The sequence below is a fragment of the Hyalella azteca genome, unplaced genomic scaffold (assembly GCF_000764305.2).
Source record: "Hyalella azteca isolate HAZT.00-mixed unplaced genomic scaffold, Hazt_2.0.2 contig4153, whole genome shotgun sequence".
Classification (NCBI taxonomy): domain Eukaryota; kingdom Metazoa; phylum Arthropoda; class Malacostraca; order Amphipoda; family Hyalellidae; genus Hyalella; species Hyalella azteca.
The window spans coordinates 261,304-279,313 of NW_025934378.1; the positions used below are offsets into that span (position 1 = coordinate 261,304).

At 38.9% G+C, this 18,010-nt stretch overlaps 1 protein-coding gene across 1 annotated transcript; it reads left to right on the forward strand.

The window, feature by feature from the left end:
• The first annotated feature begins 94 nt into the window (after positions 1-94).
• LOC108671380 (insulin-like growth factor-binding protein complex acid labile subunit) lies at positions 95-17,971 on the forward strand. The gene is made up of 3 exons (XM_018158921.2): positions 95-961; positions 12,853-13,077; positions 14,658-17,971. The coding sequence occupies exons 1-3, from the start codon at positions 236-238 to the stop codon at positions 16,164-16,166; spliced, it is 2,460 nt and encodes an 819-aa protein (XP_018014410.2). The 5' UTR covers positions 95-235; the 3' UTR covers positions 16,167-17,971.
• The last annotated feature ends 39 nt before the right edge of the window (positions 17,972-18,010 follow it).

Here is an 18,010-nt window from a genome sequence, read left to right on the forward strand (position 1 = left end):
AACGTAACTATTTACTGCTTGTTGGTATCAGACTTTTGTCAGCTTTTATACTCAATAATTGTGTTTACTAAACATTTATTTCTTCTTCTTTTCCAGAAAATTGTGAATAATTGGCCAATCAGTTTGTGAATTTAAATTTTCAGTATCTCGATGATTTTATATCGAGCTTTACTCTAATATTAATAGAAGCTTCTATATTAAAAGATATTCTCTGGCTTGTAGAAACCTAACCACGATGGCAGTGAGCAGCACCAAGGATAACCACACCAACGGTTCATCACCGCCCCATATCACGACTGAAATTTCCTTTACAAAACTCAAGAGTGGACGTCATTTCAAGTCCACCTCATCGGGCAGTGTGGATGTCACAGAGCGAAACTTGGCTTCCGAACTAAACACTAAATTCAATCATGAAGGTTCATTTCCTTCTAGTGTGTACAGAGCAGATCACAATAGGCCACGATCGCACTACGCAAAGTTCTTGAACCCAGAAATTTTCAAAAGAAATTCACATCTTACCAGCGACACAAATGTAATTCATTTCGGTTACAAATTTAAAAGTGTTGATTTCTACAAAGATGAAAACTCCAATGCAGAGTCACGTAACTTAAACTTTTACTCCAAAAATCCCTCTTCATCGACATACCCTGGTGCTAAGTTGTGTGCGAGCCACAACATGTCTTCGACATACCCTGGTGCAAAGTTGCGTGCGAGTCACAGCACTGGATTGTTCCTGTCTTCGAAATACCCTGGTGCAAAGTTGCGTGCGAGTCACAGCACTGGATTGTTCCTGAGGCTGGTCGTTGTGTTGCTGCTGCTCGTGTCACCGTTGGCTGGAGGGGCGCGGTGCCCCCAGCGCTGTGTGTGTCGTACGGACGACCAGGGACGTAAGGTGGTCGAGTGCGATGCTGGCAACCTCGGCAGCGCCATACCGGTCTTTGACATGGACCGCGACACGCAGGTGAGGCCTATGTAATAATTGGTATCATTAGTATCATTGGTATCATTCCAATGCAATAATTGATATAAGTCCTGCTATCATTAATCTTGATCATTATTAAATAAAAACTTCGCCTTCAAGAATCTAAAAGCAAAGATAACGATAAAAAAATTCGTTATATCTTCAAAAAATCATTGAAGATATGGTGAATTGACTCGGGGTATTTTTTGCTTTTAAATTCTTAATAACTGAAAGTGATGGGATACTTTTCTGCTAGTCGGTTATCAGAAGTATGCAAACTTTAATATAATTCAGAATAATTGCTTAAAAATGCTTCCTTATGAATGAAATTAAAACATATATATTTAATTTTGTCTAACCCAAAGTTTTACATTTTTAAATACTAATTTTTAAATGAAGCTCTACGTATCCGTTGTATGTGTATTGTCCAAGTGTATTATCAGAAGTATTCTGGGGTAAGTGAATTTTAATAAGTAATAATTTAGGAGGATGCTTTCCTTGAACCTGATCCACTAGAAGTTTCTCTAAACATCAATAATGTTTCAGAATTTCTATATAAGTTTTCACAAACTCATAAACTAATAACTAGAAATGATATTCCACGATATTAAATTATTTCCTGCATATCGAAAAATGTTTCGCATGATAGTGCGTTTTTTTCTCTTACTGCTTCGAGTAATTTGAATGCTTTTCATTTAAATTTTAATTTTCATTGTCGAATTTTCGATCACTGCTACTGCATCGTGTCCATAGCCTCTCTTGCTCGGCATTGAAAGAAATAATGATTTTCAATAAAATTTTTGAAACCTACAGTATATATTTACGGAAGTTACTGGGAAACCGAAGTCTAATTCCGCCAGCTTAGAAGATCAAAAATAGAATGCGATCTAAAGCACAAAAAAAAAAACTTAAAGCAAATTCATTCAGAACATCGATTGTATTGTAAAACATGCTTATCTTGTCACGCAAACAAGAGCTACAAATCCCTTCATGCCACCTGGGCGCAGCGGCATTACGAACTTTACGGGAAATGAAAACTGTATGCCTTCTACTCCTAGCGGATGTTGTCCATCAACACGGAAGGTTGTCACCAGGAGGCGGTTGAGCTAGAATATGGGAAAGTGGAGTAAGGAAAAATTGTTACGATCCCAAGCCATTTATATCAAAGCTTTCGAACCATATTGCAGAACCCATAGTTTGGAAATTCACAGACGGGGCAGCTCCTAACAAAGAGTGCCATGAATTCGCATAGACCGTGCAGCTTTTCGTTGGGTACTTCACTAGTGAATTTTTTTAAGAATCTATACTTGCACTATATAATTTTCACATTTTCTTTAAAAACTTATGTGGAACTACTAATGTGTTGGTAGCAATTTTTTGCATAATAATAATTTATACTGCACACGAAACTCTCAGGCAAGCACGTAAAACTTCAATAAAACTTCTTATTCAAGGCGAGTATCTATAAGTCACTGTATGGTGCTGTTGTAATAATATTTGTTCTTCGAGTGAAATCTTGGACTCGCACAAGTAACGCCATTGATAAATATTATAAACTCTCTCAACTCAATGCTTCGTTGGCATGACTAATAATATCAATGCTACAGAATAGATATAATCCAGATATATAATTATGATTATATAATGAAAATATAATCCTGAACTAGCTCGCACCGCAGTCGCATTGTAGCCGTCGGTTAACTGGAGAGCCGAACGCCCAGTTAAGAGGATGCAGATCAAGCAACTCTGAAGGGAACTTTTGAACTCGTAAATCACAGTTCATGTCGTCAACAGCTCTCTAGAGAATTGTGGCCGACCTCTCCCAAAAGGCTTCAAGCTGATGCTCAAAAAGGAAATACGCGTTCTGTTCGTTAGTTCTACGAAAAGAATAATCCTGCGGGATGACCTCAACTGTAACGGGAATACCTTTTACCTTTTTCGATTCTTTTATCGTGAGCTTCTGGCAGTTCGGGCATAAAGCGCCACTGTATTTATTTAATCCTACGACTACGAGGCTTGATGAACCACAGAGATGCAAGCTCATGCAGTTAGGAACGTTGCTGTTTCGCCACGTATAAGAGATTTATAATGCATGGGATTCCTCAATTCAGAACCACCCTCATTGCTTGTTATGTTAGCCTCAATTTGAACAGATCTGATGACGATCGTGTGGAGTTCACAATATGCATCATTATACTATATATACTTAGGCGCTATGTAGTATTATCAGTCATCAGAATTCAGAACATTCAAGCACTGACAAGATTAGGATCAAGCTGTAGGGGCCGGTCATGCACCCTATACTCATTTAATGATTCATATTAATGAGCGAAATGCAGCTGTACAAGATAATAATGTTATACTTATATAAAGATGTATATTTGCAGCACCGTACCATCGGGAATAATTTCATTGTCAAAGATCTCATTTGGTTGACAAATTGCAGTATTTTTTAAAGCTCTGATGAAAGCGGATCCTGCAGTGAGGATGTTTCGAGAGCTACAAGAGTCGCTAACGACCGAAACCGGTTTTTTAACTTTGTATTAACGGGCATTTCGAGTCATCTCTTGAATATAATCAGTGGACGGCATTTTCTCTTAAATTCAACGACAGTTAACTTCACTAACAGCGTTCGCAAAGAGCACGCGTATAACGAGTCGAGATCCAATCAAATCGTGGCCGGCTTTCAACAGGAGTTGGCGGCCATCCTTTTATACAACAGGATCAATATGCACAAAGGAAGCTGCACGAGATCTATGCAAAGTTTTTGGCGGTCTTCTTGCAAGGACTCGGAATCAGACGCTCAGCGAAGACATCATCGCAAATCCCACACCACTTCATAAATCCTGAAAGATTTATTCTATAGGACACAAATCCCGCAGACTAGTATCGATCCCATGAGCGGACGGAAGGATCGGCAGGAAAGATCTGCATGACTTTGAATGTCTTCATGTGTGGTTTGTACGAAGGGAAGTCGCTCCACCACCGAATCTTAGGATTTGAGGATCCTCGAACTTCAACCCCGGCCCTATTATTTTCATTTAAAAACTAATGAAGCACATACATAACAAATTTATGCAAATATGCGATATCTTAATTACACGGACAAATGCATGCAGTTTTACAGGTTTTGTGGAATGAAAACTTCTAAAGCCTCACGAAAACTTTACATTTTTAAAGTGGTATTTGATGCGGCTGTGACGGTCCTTCTTACTCGTAAAACCTAACGATGTACAGCCTTCAGAATGCCGACAACCCAGGCTAAGCTTTCATACTTCGCTCATTTCGAGACCGGTGCTAACGTTTGTGTAGCACCAGTAGCTTCAGTAAAATTAATAAATGCATCAGTTCCGATGATGGTATATTTTTCTGTAGTAAATTAGCCACAATTCTCAAGTGGTGTCACATTCCAAAGTCTGTTATGCATGTAACATAGAGGGTGACTCGATTCTATTTCAAAAGAAGAATTATATATACTGATAATAGCTAAGTAAATTTAAAAAAGTTACTTCTCAAAAAGTGCCAAGAAATATTCATTTTATTATTTCTTTTATTGACTCTAGATGAAGAACAAACCATTTTGAAGGAAAAGGCTCAGCCTATTGCACCGCTTTTTTGTGTTGCTTGCACCGAGTGTTGCGTTGCCTGCTCTTGAGGAATACGTAGAATGCAACTTAATTTAGTGCCGAAATTTTAGATGTAAGTGTCGGAATTGGACTTGCACTTTAATAAGCATCTTATATATGACTTGTATGAATACGTGAATATTATCGCGTAAAGTGTATCAAGTAATATTACTCACTTAGGAAAACGCATGAATATCAGCACAGATCTTACACCCATTCACCCTCCAAACATTGGAAGACAATGATGACGTGATTGAGGTCTATGTTAAACTGAAATTTCCGAGGAAAAGACATCAATTTACAAGTAGGTTGGATGAAGTGAAATTATTTGTCTGTGAAAAAATGTTTATAATAAAATCCCATTGATCAATTGCGTCGGGCTACATCGAGGTAATCGCGTTGCTTTCCGTGCACCCGTGTCCCTCATGCAATGGTTAAAAATAAACTTCTGGTATGGTTGTTCCCGTTCTGTCGAAAATATTTTCAGACTAAAGATTTATGCTCCGTTGGTGTTGATTTGAAATATACGGCTGCGTTTCGGCCTCAAAATGAAGAAATTTGTAGTGTTGAAGTCAAAATGGTGTTTAAAAGGTTCCTATACGCCCGAAGAAAACTTTTGAAATCGAAAAGGCGAAGAAATAATTTAAATCCACTTATAAGTAACGTTTAGAAAAAGTCCCTATTACAGCCGGCCGCAGTAAATACCGTCGTTGACGGCTAGAAATATAGACCGCGGGTATGCGGCGCACGTCGATTCGAGAGCAGAATCGGTCGCACGTCCGTCCTTACCATTGATCTGGAGCAAACATATCGACACCAGCGTGATCGATGCTGTGCGACAAAGCCATTGCTTTTGTCTTTGCAATGTTGAAGCCAGCAATATCATTCTTTTATAGCTAAGCTTTCTTGCATGGCTCTTGGTCTATCCTTGTACATGCTTTATTGCGCGCTCCTTGCATTCATTATAGGCACACGTGTGGTGATGTAGTAATTATAGATGAACTTACCGGTTATATATGTATAAGTCATGCATTATTTGTGAATTTACCGTGCTTAAGCTCTATTGTTTTCATGTTTTAAATGGAGATAGAGTTTAGCCGTATACAGTCAAAATCTAACAAAGCTTCTATAACTTTAATGTTCCAGTTATATTCAAAACTTCGAACATTTCTCTTCTCTTACCGATTGACTAGTTTTATTTAGATTATCAAACGGAAAGTTCCAACGGCAAATTACAGATGTGATTCGAATTAACTCCTTAGCATGAAATTAATAGTTACAAAATAAAGCTTATAGTGAAATACAAACTTGGAGCCTTTTAGCGAAGGAAGCAATATGCCTTCCATAATGCCGAAGACATTTATTTTTTATTCACGACACCGATTGATTTGGAATTAGCTAGTAGTCAAGTTACATCTGGAAGATGATTGAATATTCATAGATCTCTTGCATAACCTATGAATGGATCAATGTTACTTAAATTTTTTAGGGCATACTAAATCTTATCCACTCGAAGGACTCTTCGCGAGACTCAACCCGTCCATATTTCTTGCCTCGATGCAATCCAGTCCCTAACAAAATTTAGAGTCGCCCTAGCTTCTGGTATTCCAAATCAGAAGCTGCCGCGTCTGTAAATTTTCACTGGGGTGCCAGTAAAAACGGGTCCTCTGCTCATCAGTTCTGCACGAGTCGCTTCTTTCTTGCGGTGAACACGCAACTCGATTGCTTCTGTCCCGACGAAAACCCTCGTCTACCATCCACTGAATGGAACAAAATTATTTTTAGGCAACCATAACCATTTCAATTGTTGAAATAATTGCGACTTCAATGAAGTGTTACTAGGCTTTATACGTTGTATAGGGAAAAACATTGAAGAGAAAGTAAAGATAGTTAAAGATTAGGATCGAACCCTTCACACATAGTGAAGTATTAGGATCGAACAGTGACATCCTCGAATCCCTTGTGCTGTCAAGTATAGATGCAATCAAGCGTCAACATTTCACTGTCAGTCCGAACTTGCTGCAGCAGGTGTCGGGGCTGCCTTGCTTGTTTGTCCGCTATATAGTCTCTGGTCTCGACTGAGTCAAATTTTGAAGTTTTTGAGTTCTGTAAGTCAACTCAATTTCAACATTGCCCAGAGTTGTTGAGCTACAAACAACATCAGGCCAATACTCGGTTTTGTACGGCGGCAAACCGTCTCAACAAATCTCGTCTCGCCCGGTCGTCTGCATACGTCCAGCTCCTGTACGAGAGAGAGCTGTCAAAATGTTTTTGTTTACTGCCTGATTCCTGAGTCAGATGTGTCCATAAAGTTTGCTTGTATGCCACATTGTCTTCAACTCACGGAGCCAATTACGGCTTTTAGCGCTTGTGCTTTACGGCCTAGCATGGCGGCTGCCAAGGCTGGGCCGCCCTCCAACTTGCAATTTTGCTGGTGTCGCCCGCACTTGTAAGTAAAATAAACACCAATTGCTGCGTAATTTAAAGTGTAACTCGGTATTAAATGATTTAGTTTTAAATGTTATTGCTATGTTTTAATTAGCATGTTAACATAACTATATAATTTTCCGATGCAAATTCACGACGGACCCTCTTTCATAACCACTACAGTACAGCCAAAACTTCCTTCGATCACATACGCTAGACTCATATTTGATTTAGTCCGTATCAAGAGAGCATTTGGATGAATAAAACACATTGTCCGCAAACTAGTAACATAATTTGGCACACGTCCGCATTAAAAAATGCAAATACTGCGCAATGATGCATCATGGTTTCACACAGAGTGCAGTATATTGTCCCAATATCGACCATACATCTGGAGCTCTCATAAGGTCCGTTTAATATTTCATGGCATCGACTACATAATCGATGATACCGCCAATGCTATGGCAGCGCTCCTGCAACAATGTCCTCAGAGTTCCTTATAGAGGACGCATCAGAGCTGACATCGTAGCACCGCCGCATCTTGAACGAAACTCTAGATATTAAAGGAATTACGCAAAGGAATTTTTCAAGGAACTTGTCAAGCGAATGCAGATAGATAATTAAAAAAACTTCCATATAACTCAATTTTAGGACTAATTAAATATTATAATGTGATGTAGCTTGATCAACATTGGTAGTAGTCCTAAACCGACTTGGTTCAAGGGAGTCGTTGGATAATTAATAAAAAATATGTACTCTACTTGACAGAAAATAAATCCCATTTACATGTGCAATATTTAAGAATCGCGTATAGACGATTCCATCAACAAATATGTACAAGTTGGGCAAGTATTGAGCTCAAGATAAAGACTGGCATTCGTTATAATTATAGCGCTTTAATCTCGCGGACCATAGAAATAATTAAACTAACGCTTGGCCCAAATCTAAAGGGCTTTTCTTCGACCGGAATCCACAAGTAACAAGTCGGGCTTCAATTAAACTCAATTAATTAATATGTTATCCATTTTAATGATTGTTGGTCTTTAAATATCAAAAGAAACTAACATAAGAATCGTTTATTGTCTGTGATTAAATTGAGGCACGGTTCACAAAGTAAACAATATACACTAAAGTCTATTCCTTTTGCTCTTCAATGAAAGCTTAATCCTAGAAAATATCACAGATAAATTGAATAAATTGGCCGTAGTTTAGATCCGTGTTCTTGCATTGATTGAACGAGTTTGTTCTGAAGCAGCCGAATTGTTGCGATTCAAAGCGTCGGTAAATGTTATAAACGCGCGAATTAGTTCCACAATTCGACAATAGTAGTACACGCGTCAAGCTACAACTCTCTGCTCCAACCTAAGTCACCTAAGGTTTTTGCAGCCCAGGACTAGTGATGTCATAATGCTATTGTATTGGCCAATCATCCATTGACCCAGAAGTCAAGGAATAGCGAGGCTGAGTATGAGATTAAAACCGCTCGAGGCGAAGATTTTCTAGACCCTGGAATCACTGTTAAAGTCTCGCTATTCCTTTGCTTGTGGGTCAATGGATGATTGGCCAATACAATAGCATTATGATATCACTAGTCCTGGGTAGGCGATTAAAGTGTGATTTAATATTTTGTAATTTCGGGCCTGCAACATTCCCGATTACTGCAATCCATCAAGTTAAGAAACAGTCTCTATTCGATTCTAACTTTGTCACTTAAGTTTGCACTTATAATCTGTTCACCACCGTTTCAGCGCTTGACAACAATAAATCAATTTCAAGTGTCCACCCTCTACCTAACCTCATGCAGTGGTAATTTGATGTTTTATTATTCAGCCTTAGCTAACAAACCTCTACAGTGATACCCAAATCAGCTCGGCATTAAAGAAGCCCAAGCCCAAGATCAATCGTTTTTCTAACTTCTCTGCTGCCAGCATGAACTTCTCAGAAAATATATCTTCTATTTACTTATTTTGACCTTTGAATATTAACTGGCGTGATTATACAGTCTTTAGTTGTGTTTACATTTTAATAGCAGCAAAAATTACTGCACTATTTCGATGTTCATAGTTCACCGTACGTTGGAGAATTATTAATGATTTAATCCCCAAGAATAAATTGCATGCTTACAAATACGAGCGAAAGTCTGTTAGATTTTAATTAAACTCGCAGACTTCAATTATGTTCTTGCAATAAAGCTAATTCATTTCCAACGATTTATTACCTCTCTTGGATACAATTAATGTCCGTATTTTGGATGCATTCGATTGTGGATTCCCTCTGAGGTCTTTCAAGTAAGAATAATATTAGTGAAAATTCTACTTGAAGAAGCTTGAGAAAATACCGTGTGTGTTTCAGCAATCAATATGAATTAACGTGCTCGTTCAAGTTTTGATTGTTTTATTTTTCAAGTTTTGACTGTTGCATCGTTTGCTGTTGTAGTTTTTTTGCGTCTTCCCATTCTCCCGCGCTTCAATGTTCTAATGACCAAACTATGTACATGAATACATATTTCTTCATCTTTTCCTCTTTAAAGTTAGATGATTGATTTTTAATGCAATTTTTTCTCTCATAAACGAGAGATAATCTAGTGCTGAAAGCGAGAGAAATTTTGGCAATTTCTCACTCACTGCTATTATTTAACAGTTTTTAATTATTAAATAATAGCTGTCAAAGTCATCACCAATATTCAGACTCAATTGAAAATGAATAAAAGTTTTTTATGAAATGTCAGTTACAAAACTAAAATATAAATTGACCGCTGTGAGGCAAAGTTCGTGACTAACTTCGACTCCAATAATCAAGGCTGGCCTGGCACGTGTACGAAAAACAATTCGCATGATATCTCTTTTCTCTTCATTGATATTTTGAGTTTACAAACATTGTAAAACTCTGACCGTGGTGGACAGTATTTATGAGCATGAATATAAGTATTATTGTATTCATGAATCTTAGAAATGACGACGAATCAAGGGTATCTTTCTTAATTATTCGATAGCAGGTCACAATAGAATTCGTAGTAATTCATGCTAGAATAGTTCGAAGGGTGGGTTAGAAGCCTCAGCACTTGTGTTTACTTGTATTCTATTCATCGGTTTGTCGAAGCAAGATGTCTTGGCAGTCAATATTGCTATTTATTTAATGATTTGTTGGAGTTCGTTTCTCCCTCACTCACGTTCAGTGTATTGCGAGCAGCATTAAACTTCAAGTGCTCGAACTCTATATAATCAAAGTCCACGATACGCTGTTGGATTTTAAAGATTGTTTACCACTTCTTTACAGAGAACCCACGACTTGTGAGACGTCTCTATTGGAATTATGAACCATAGTTTGATTTATTGAAGGTCGTCAAGTAACGTGAGTCAACGGCTTACTAAATTGTTAGTGTACGAAGAAAATCAAGATCGTGCTCTGTGTAAATAAAAAACTCAAATTAGTTAATTAAGAGATCGTCCTGAACGTTTCTCAGTAGGCATTGTTCGAAGGAAAATCAGCGAAGTTGGATGTCAAAACTATTTCCAGTTCGCGACAGCTAGTGTTTACGGTTAACGTGGCAGCTGGTGTTTACGGTTAGCGTGGCGGCTGGTGTTTACGGTTAACTTCACAGCTGGTGTTTACGGTTAACATCACAGCTGGTGTTTACGGTTAACGTGATAGCTTGTGTTTACGGTTAACGTGGTAGCTGGTGTTTACGGTTAACGTGACAGCTGGTGTTTACGGTTAACGTGACAGCTGGTGTTTACGGTTAACGTGACAGCTGGTGTTTACGGTTAACGCGGCAGCTGGTGTTTACGTTTCACGTGACAGCTGGTGTTTACGGTTAACGTGGCAGCTGGTGTTTACGGTTAACATCACAGCTGGTGTTTACGGTTAACGTGGCAGCTGGTGTTTAAGTTTACGGTTAACGTGCCAGCTGGTGCTTACGGTTAACGTGGCAGCTGGTGTTTACGGTTAACGTGGCAGCTGGTGTTTACGGTTAACGTGGCAGCTGGTGTTTACGGTTAACGTGACAGCTGGTGTTTACGGTTAAAGTGACAGCTGGTGTTTACGGTTAACGTGACAGCTGGTGTTTACGGTTAACGTGGCAGCTGGTGTTTACGGATAACGTGGCAGCTGGTGTTTACGGTTAACGTGGCAGCTGGTGTTTACGGATAACCGATAACAGTTTTTATGGCGCGTTAACGGTCCAAATATTCAGTTCCTGATGATTTTCTTTTACATCTCTGCACATTTTTAAACGGGAAACGCAGTGTAATGAGTAATTTTACATCGCAGTTTAATAAGAAAAGCTTATGCAACCCATTCAGAGCCAAAAATGTGCTCATTGAAGTTCTCTATTTCCCTTCAACTGCATTCAAATGTTTCACAATTTATTTCTGAGAGAAAATGAAGTTCTGAAATTTTACTGCGTCCTGCTTTTGTGCGTAGTTTCGGAGTTGATTATCTGCCTTTTATGAACGTACATCTGGCGCTGAATGCGAGCTGTAAAACTCTCATCACAAACTTGTTCAGAAAATAAAACTTTCCGAGCATGAAACGAGCCGTAAAAATGTGTCAATGGAGCAATTATACTCTTCTGTTCATTCGGAGTGCATTGCATACTCTGTTTTAAGTTATAGATCATTCAAATGGGAAAATGGGAGGATTTTCTGGGCGTATTGTAATCTAGCTGAAGTATTGCCGCTGTGATATTGATATATTATGGCACAAACGTACAGACATCACTAATAATAACCAGCCTCTCACTCACGACTTATGTCTGTTATGCAGAGTGTTACACCCATTGAAAATTCATGGCAAAAGCTTTCTTAACTCGTCGTAAGTTACAAGATTGAAATATACCAAAATTATTAGTTCCATTCTAATAAATATATCAGAGCAGCAAATTTCGAAGCCGAATACGATTAATTACTACGTTGATTATTAATAATTGCCCCACCATTTGTAAGCAAACAAATTTATTTCTGCCAATGAAGGAAATGTCGACAGAGAGTCGCAACCGGTTCGGCATCCAGGCTCGGCAATCGAAATTAAGAGATTGATAAATTTAGAAAAACTAATATTGACGAGAAATGTATTTTAAAGTATTAGAATGCTTGTGAACTTCAAACATCACTGCGGACGGATCTCCCCTACTGCGTTTATGTGGCAGTAAATGACGGGAGAATAACGCCGGTGAATCCATTTAATAAATGCTCTAATTGCTTTTAAAAATGGCCCTCAGCCAGTAGCCAGTGAACCCTTCATTAGAACCGTCGTAGTCTATGAATATCACGTGAACTTAATATCAAGCAGTTGTTTGCTGTACCTACGAAACTACATGTCAGCGTACAGCGAACATATGGTCACTACAAATTGATGTTGGAGGAACAGAAATTAGCACGCAGTTTACAATGATTGGATGACGAATATAGCAATTTGTCCACCACATTAAGGGAGTTTAACATGCTTTTCTATGCCGACTATGCATGGAGTACACTTTGAATCTTACAAACATTCTGCAACGTACGATTGTCTATAAAATATTTACAAAATATATGTTAGAAAATTATTGTGGAAGCCACTCAAAATGGACAAAGAGCATACTCATAAACGAAAAAAATGTATTTGTGAAAACAAAATTGAAACTTTCTAAACTTCGCCTCTGTAATTCTCTGCAATATATGTTCATTTCGTCATTAATTACTTTACTGCGACGCCTTTGCAATTACATGTATCAAATAAAAACCTATTATTTGGATTTTTTAAACTTCGAAATTTCTCGCGCCAGTCAATATCTCGCGAGGGTTGATACTTGCTTCATAAGCGCATGAGCTTCTCAATTAATAATTATCTCGATGGCAGGTATTGGTGATCACGTCAGAGGAGGAGCAGCCTCGCGTCCTTACGGTTGGGCCGATCTTCTCGCCGCTGTCACGGCTGGAAGAGGTTCACATCACCCGTGCTAACGTGCCTGCAATCGGCGAGAACAGCTTCTGGGGTCTCACCCACCTGCGACTCCTAAACCTCACCCACAACAACGTCAGCTCCATCCGCGCTCACCATCTCGCCGGCATGAGGACCTTGCAGGTACAGCTAGCCCCGCCACCTTAACTTGCAGGGTCTAGCGTCTGATGCTCGCTGGCATTAGTACATTGGCATAGCAGCTCTTTAGTTTGAGATCGACCGTTCATAGCTGATTCAAAATTTATAAATTTAAAAGGGATTGAGGGTTTTTTTCTAACTAGTGTGCATTCCAAAAACTCGCTCATGTCAGGCAGTCGACGTTGTTTACCTAGGTATTGATATAGAATTACAAAATTGGGCAAACTCAATTGCGATACACGAGTAAATGATGACACAATATTTACTTTATTTTCTATTTTGTCGATTTTGAGTAGAGGGTAAAATTTGGAATATGATTTCTATTGAGATCGCTGGGCTATAGTTCATATACAGTGAGTAACACTAAACGTCAGGATTATCAAAGGATTCGGAATAAGATAAGTCATGAACCCTTCCAAGGATCTTGACAAGAATTTCTATTGATATTCCTCAAAAACACTCCACAGAAGCTTTGAATGACTCGATCTGTAGAGCGTCCCAAACGCTTTTAATAACAGAATCCTAGGTTTTCCCTCATCAGCACGACCGTACATTTTACATAGATTGAGTTTCCTGCTAAAAATTATCGCATGTAATGTGGGAAATTTTACCGTTATCCACAAAGTGAACTCTCCCGCCCATTTTAGAATAAGCAAAGAGCTTCCAGATAAATATCAGATGCACACCGAATTTCCGCGCTTTGAAGCGGGCTTTCAATTCCGTTCCTGGCACATACAGAGTAAACTGGACCGAAAGAGATGGTTCAAACACGCATCACGCTCTCGTTGTTGGTATCTTATTGGCAGGGCCTGTCCGGATTTATCGTAAATAAAATTCGTTTAGTACTTGAAAATGTATTTATTTGCATTAGGCATAATATTTCGAATCACAATTACATTTTAGGGTTTGCCAGGATAAATGCACTTACGTTGGATAAATGCGCGAACTTCTCACTCAAAATTAGGCAAAAGGTAACATGTTTGAGCTCCAGCTGATCCGATTTTTTCAAGAAGCAGGTAACAGAGCTTGATAATTTAAACGTGTTTCTACGATTCAACGTTCAGCATTCGCTGACTAAAAACAATTGATGAACGCAGGTCCGAACAAATTATATAAATACAGCTGGAGACTCCACTTCAGAGGTGACAAGTAAGATCATGTATTCAATGCAACGTGTACCATTCAACCGACTACTTTAGCTACCTTTTAAATATCCTACAATTCTCTTTTATAAGCTTGATGCCACAGAATTTGGCCCGGCTACATGGTATGGGGAAAATGGCTTCTCACGCAACATAAAATAAAGCAATCCGCCTTACTCCATCAACAATGGGAGGCACGTGTATTCCTAAAACGTTACGAGGCGTATTGTACTGAATAGCTTATGAATAACGCACATGATCAAGAAAAAAAAATCGTTGAATTATCGGAATCAATCCAGCTTCTGACTATGCAAAATTTTCCATTTCTATAAAATATATAATTTTTTTCGTAATCATTTCCTCGTGTTTTCTAATAATTTGTGGCTTACGTATCTTTGGCTATAACTGAGTATTTTTGTGCAGGCCCTTCATTTGGACTACAACAAGATCGACTCGGTGTCTTCAGCGACGTTCATGTCACTGGAGAAGTTGGAGGTCCTGACACTCGCAAACAACCAATTGAGGGGACTCACGCCGAGGATGTTCTTCCTATTGTCATCCCTCAAGACTCTAGACCTGAGCGGCAACCCCATCAGGGAGCTGGATCCAGAAGTACTGAAGGACCTTCCATCATTGCGTATCCTTCGGTGCGCAAATTGCGAACTCACGAGAATTCGCGCCCAGGTGTATAAGAATGTCATAGAACTCGAGGAGTTGGATCTTCGCGATAACAAGATTGAAATTCTATCAGCTGAAGAATATATTGACCTTAAGTACTTAAAAACCCTTTATCTCGACGGGAACCGACTTTTTGAGCTTAGAGATAACATATTCAGAGGTCTTGGTTTACGTTTCTTGGGGTTATCGAGAAATCACATGGAGAAAATATCTCGTTCTGCTTTTGAAGATAGCACCGTGTTAGCTTTGGATTTGTCGTCTAATAAGCTGGGTTTTTCAGCCATCCGCCACTTGTACTCTATTTCTGAGCACATCCACGAGCTGAATCTGAGCAACAACAAAATAAGCCCCCACCATATGAGCGAGTTGCTCAAACGAGCAAGTCGGCTCAAGCAGCTCGACTTGAGCCGCATGCACCTCAAGGCTCTCCCGCCTGACTTCTTCCAGGCTCAAGCCAAACTCGCAAGTCTAAACGTTTCGAAAAATAATCTTAAATTCCTCTCTGTAGAAACTTTGCACTCACTGCCTAATTTACAAAAACTTGACTTAAGTGATAATAATATCCAAGGTCTTCCAGAAGTTGTATTAAGACGTCTAGATCGAATTAGTCAGCTATATTTGTCGCACAATCCTTGGAATTGCGACCAATGTAACATTCCTTACATGAAGACATGGATTAACAATTCCAAAGAGTTTCGAGATGCATGTGTCCCAAATGTTGATGCCGCGAATTGTCTGAAGTGTCAGTTGCCAGTCGAGATGTTCGATAAACCTATTATAGAAGTCGATGGCTTGTCACTGCAGCCGTGCCCTGAAGGTTCACTCGTCTCGCTCCATGAAAGTGGCAGCAGCTCCACGTTTACGCTCATATTAGTTGTCGCCATATCGTCAGTAGTAATCTTGTTGCTCGTCGTCATCCTCTTTGTAGGGATAATCATGTACAATCGCCACTCGGCCTTCTACTATACGCATGAAAACGATGCGCGGTGCCACTTCTACGACAACCCAGGACTACAGTCCAACCACACCGACGTGACCATGGCAGAAGATTTGGATAAGATCCAGCAGGTGGAAGTTGACGAACCGCTTCCTGATCCTGAAATAGGAAGAGTCCCCAAAGATTCATTCTTACCAGACTCTGTGGACGCTGATGAACCATCAGTTGAAGCTTCAGCCGAACTCCAACAAACCCTTCGCCTCGCCATCGAACGTAGAAAAAAAAGGAAAGCCCCCATGCCGAACGCGACGTCATGAAAAATAGCGAAACAGAAAGATGTTTAGTCCAGTGTCGTTTACTTGTAAGGATCAAGACACGCTGAATGCTCTGTTGTAACGGTTATCAAATTATAACATCAGGTACTGTAAATAATTTGTGTACAACTGCGATACCGCAAAATCTCTGCTAGCATCGCCGCGCGTAATTGCGTGGTCATTATTGTGCCTATATGTCTAGATATCATAGAAATAGAACTTGCTAACGTGATGATTTTCATATTGCTAAAGTACCTTGAAAATTCAAAACCAGCAGTTTTTTTACTTCTTAATCTTTGGCAGACATGAATTATTTTACCACATTCTGACATTTCAAAAAATTCACTTGCTATTTGGAACTGAAAGTGTTTCATAATAATTTTACTGATATATTTTATGACATGCATTACGATCAGAAGCAACAAAAACTTATCATTTAAATTTTACACCTTTCAGCAATGTATCATCTGAAAGAATTTGAATTGGAATTCGCTGAAAAATCTGTTAGCTGACCCGACATTTTTAATCGAATAACGTATGCCTGTTCAACGGCTCAAAAACTCATTCATTTTAAAATTTTCGTTCGTTAGTTCTGTGATCCGACTATGTGCGAATGTTATTTTAGGGATGTTTTCAACGTACAATAGTAATTGTTGATATTTTTGACGACGACAGTGCGTTACAACAGAAAAATCCAGCAATACCATGTCACACTGCATTTAAAATTATTTAAACTTCAATTAAAATCAATTATACATGAATTAAAATTATTTAAACTTAAATTAAAAATATAAATGTCATATTTACTTGCGTTTTCGTAGCACTGCAATTAACACATTAACAATTTTACGTTGGAGTTGCCATAACATATAATCATAGTGTAAATCAGGGATATAGATGTCAGGATGTATCAACTCTTATCTTGACATCAGATTAAGAGCTCTATCAGCTGAGCCAGCAGTAAAGTGAGGCATGAAATTCAATCTTTATTCTATAAGTTGTCTTCACCTGGTTTGTGATAGGTCGTTGTGTACAGGTGATCCGGGGCGCCTGCGCTACTATCATCCAAGTAGGAAGTCTTCCAGAGTTTTTATGCTAGTCTTGTTGCTGTAACTTTTCCAAAGTTCGAATTTTGCAAAATCTTGTATCTCTGGGGACATTCCTAAGTGTTGCATAACAATGTATCAGTTCTGTAGGTTACAAATAATAGTGTTATGAACAGTTGCAACGCTAGAGAACATTGTTTGGAATTCAATCGAGAGAGCGCAACCGCATGCATAGAACTTAAATTTCCCACCCGTCTATGTAGCGTCTGCTGTACTAATCTCTCCTACCTGACCTTGCTTCCCTCTTCTCTTACCAAGACTAAGGAATACATGATGCTGGGCAGCTAGTCGATACAAAGGCCTGACTGCTGAATGTCTTCTCAGGGCCATTTCACCCTAAATCTAAATAGGCTCTAGTCGTGCGAGCCAACTCGTTCCCAACTACAATCAGTGTTAATGTAAAATTAAATGTCACACATGCACATAATACACATGCACATACACATCAAGTGTATGCTGTGTATAAGTTGTTTCTATGATGATTTTCTATCCCTCGTAGCTCCTATATATGCTGCGTGAGTGCACTCGAATGAAGATTCTAATTTGATATAATAATTATTCGACTTTTAAAGGAGACTGGAAGGATTAAAATCAGAACCGACAGTTGAAAACAGTAATGAGTTGAAAACAGTCATCTTTCTAATAAGGTAGCAATTCTAGAATATCGGCTGATGAGTTCTGAAATGTAAAAATATGTGTAACACTGGGCGTAATTGTACAAGTTTTATTCATTATCCTCTC

What these genes read in the sequence shown, in the direction of transcription:
- LOC108671380 (XM_018158921.2), top strand. Translation starts at nt 236, where the DNA reads ATGGCAGTGAGCAGCACCAAGGATAACCACACCAACGGTTCATCACCG. An exon ending in ACATGGACCGCGACACGCAG is followed by an intron (nt 962 to 12,852) that starts GTGAGGCCTATG and finishes TCTCGATGGCAG; the next exon opens with GTATTGGTGATCACGTCAGA. An exon ending in CCGGCATGAGGACCTTGCAG is followed by an intron (nt 13,078 to 14,657) that starts GTACAGCTAGCC and finishes ATTTTTGTGCAG; the next exon opens with GCCCTTCATTTGGACTACAA.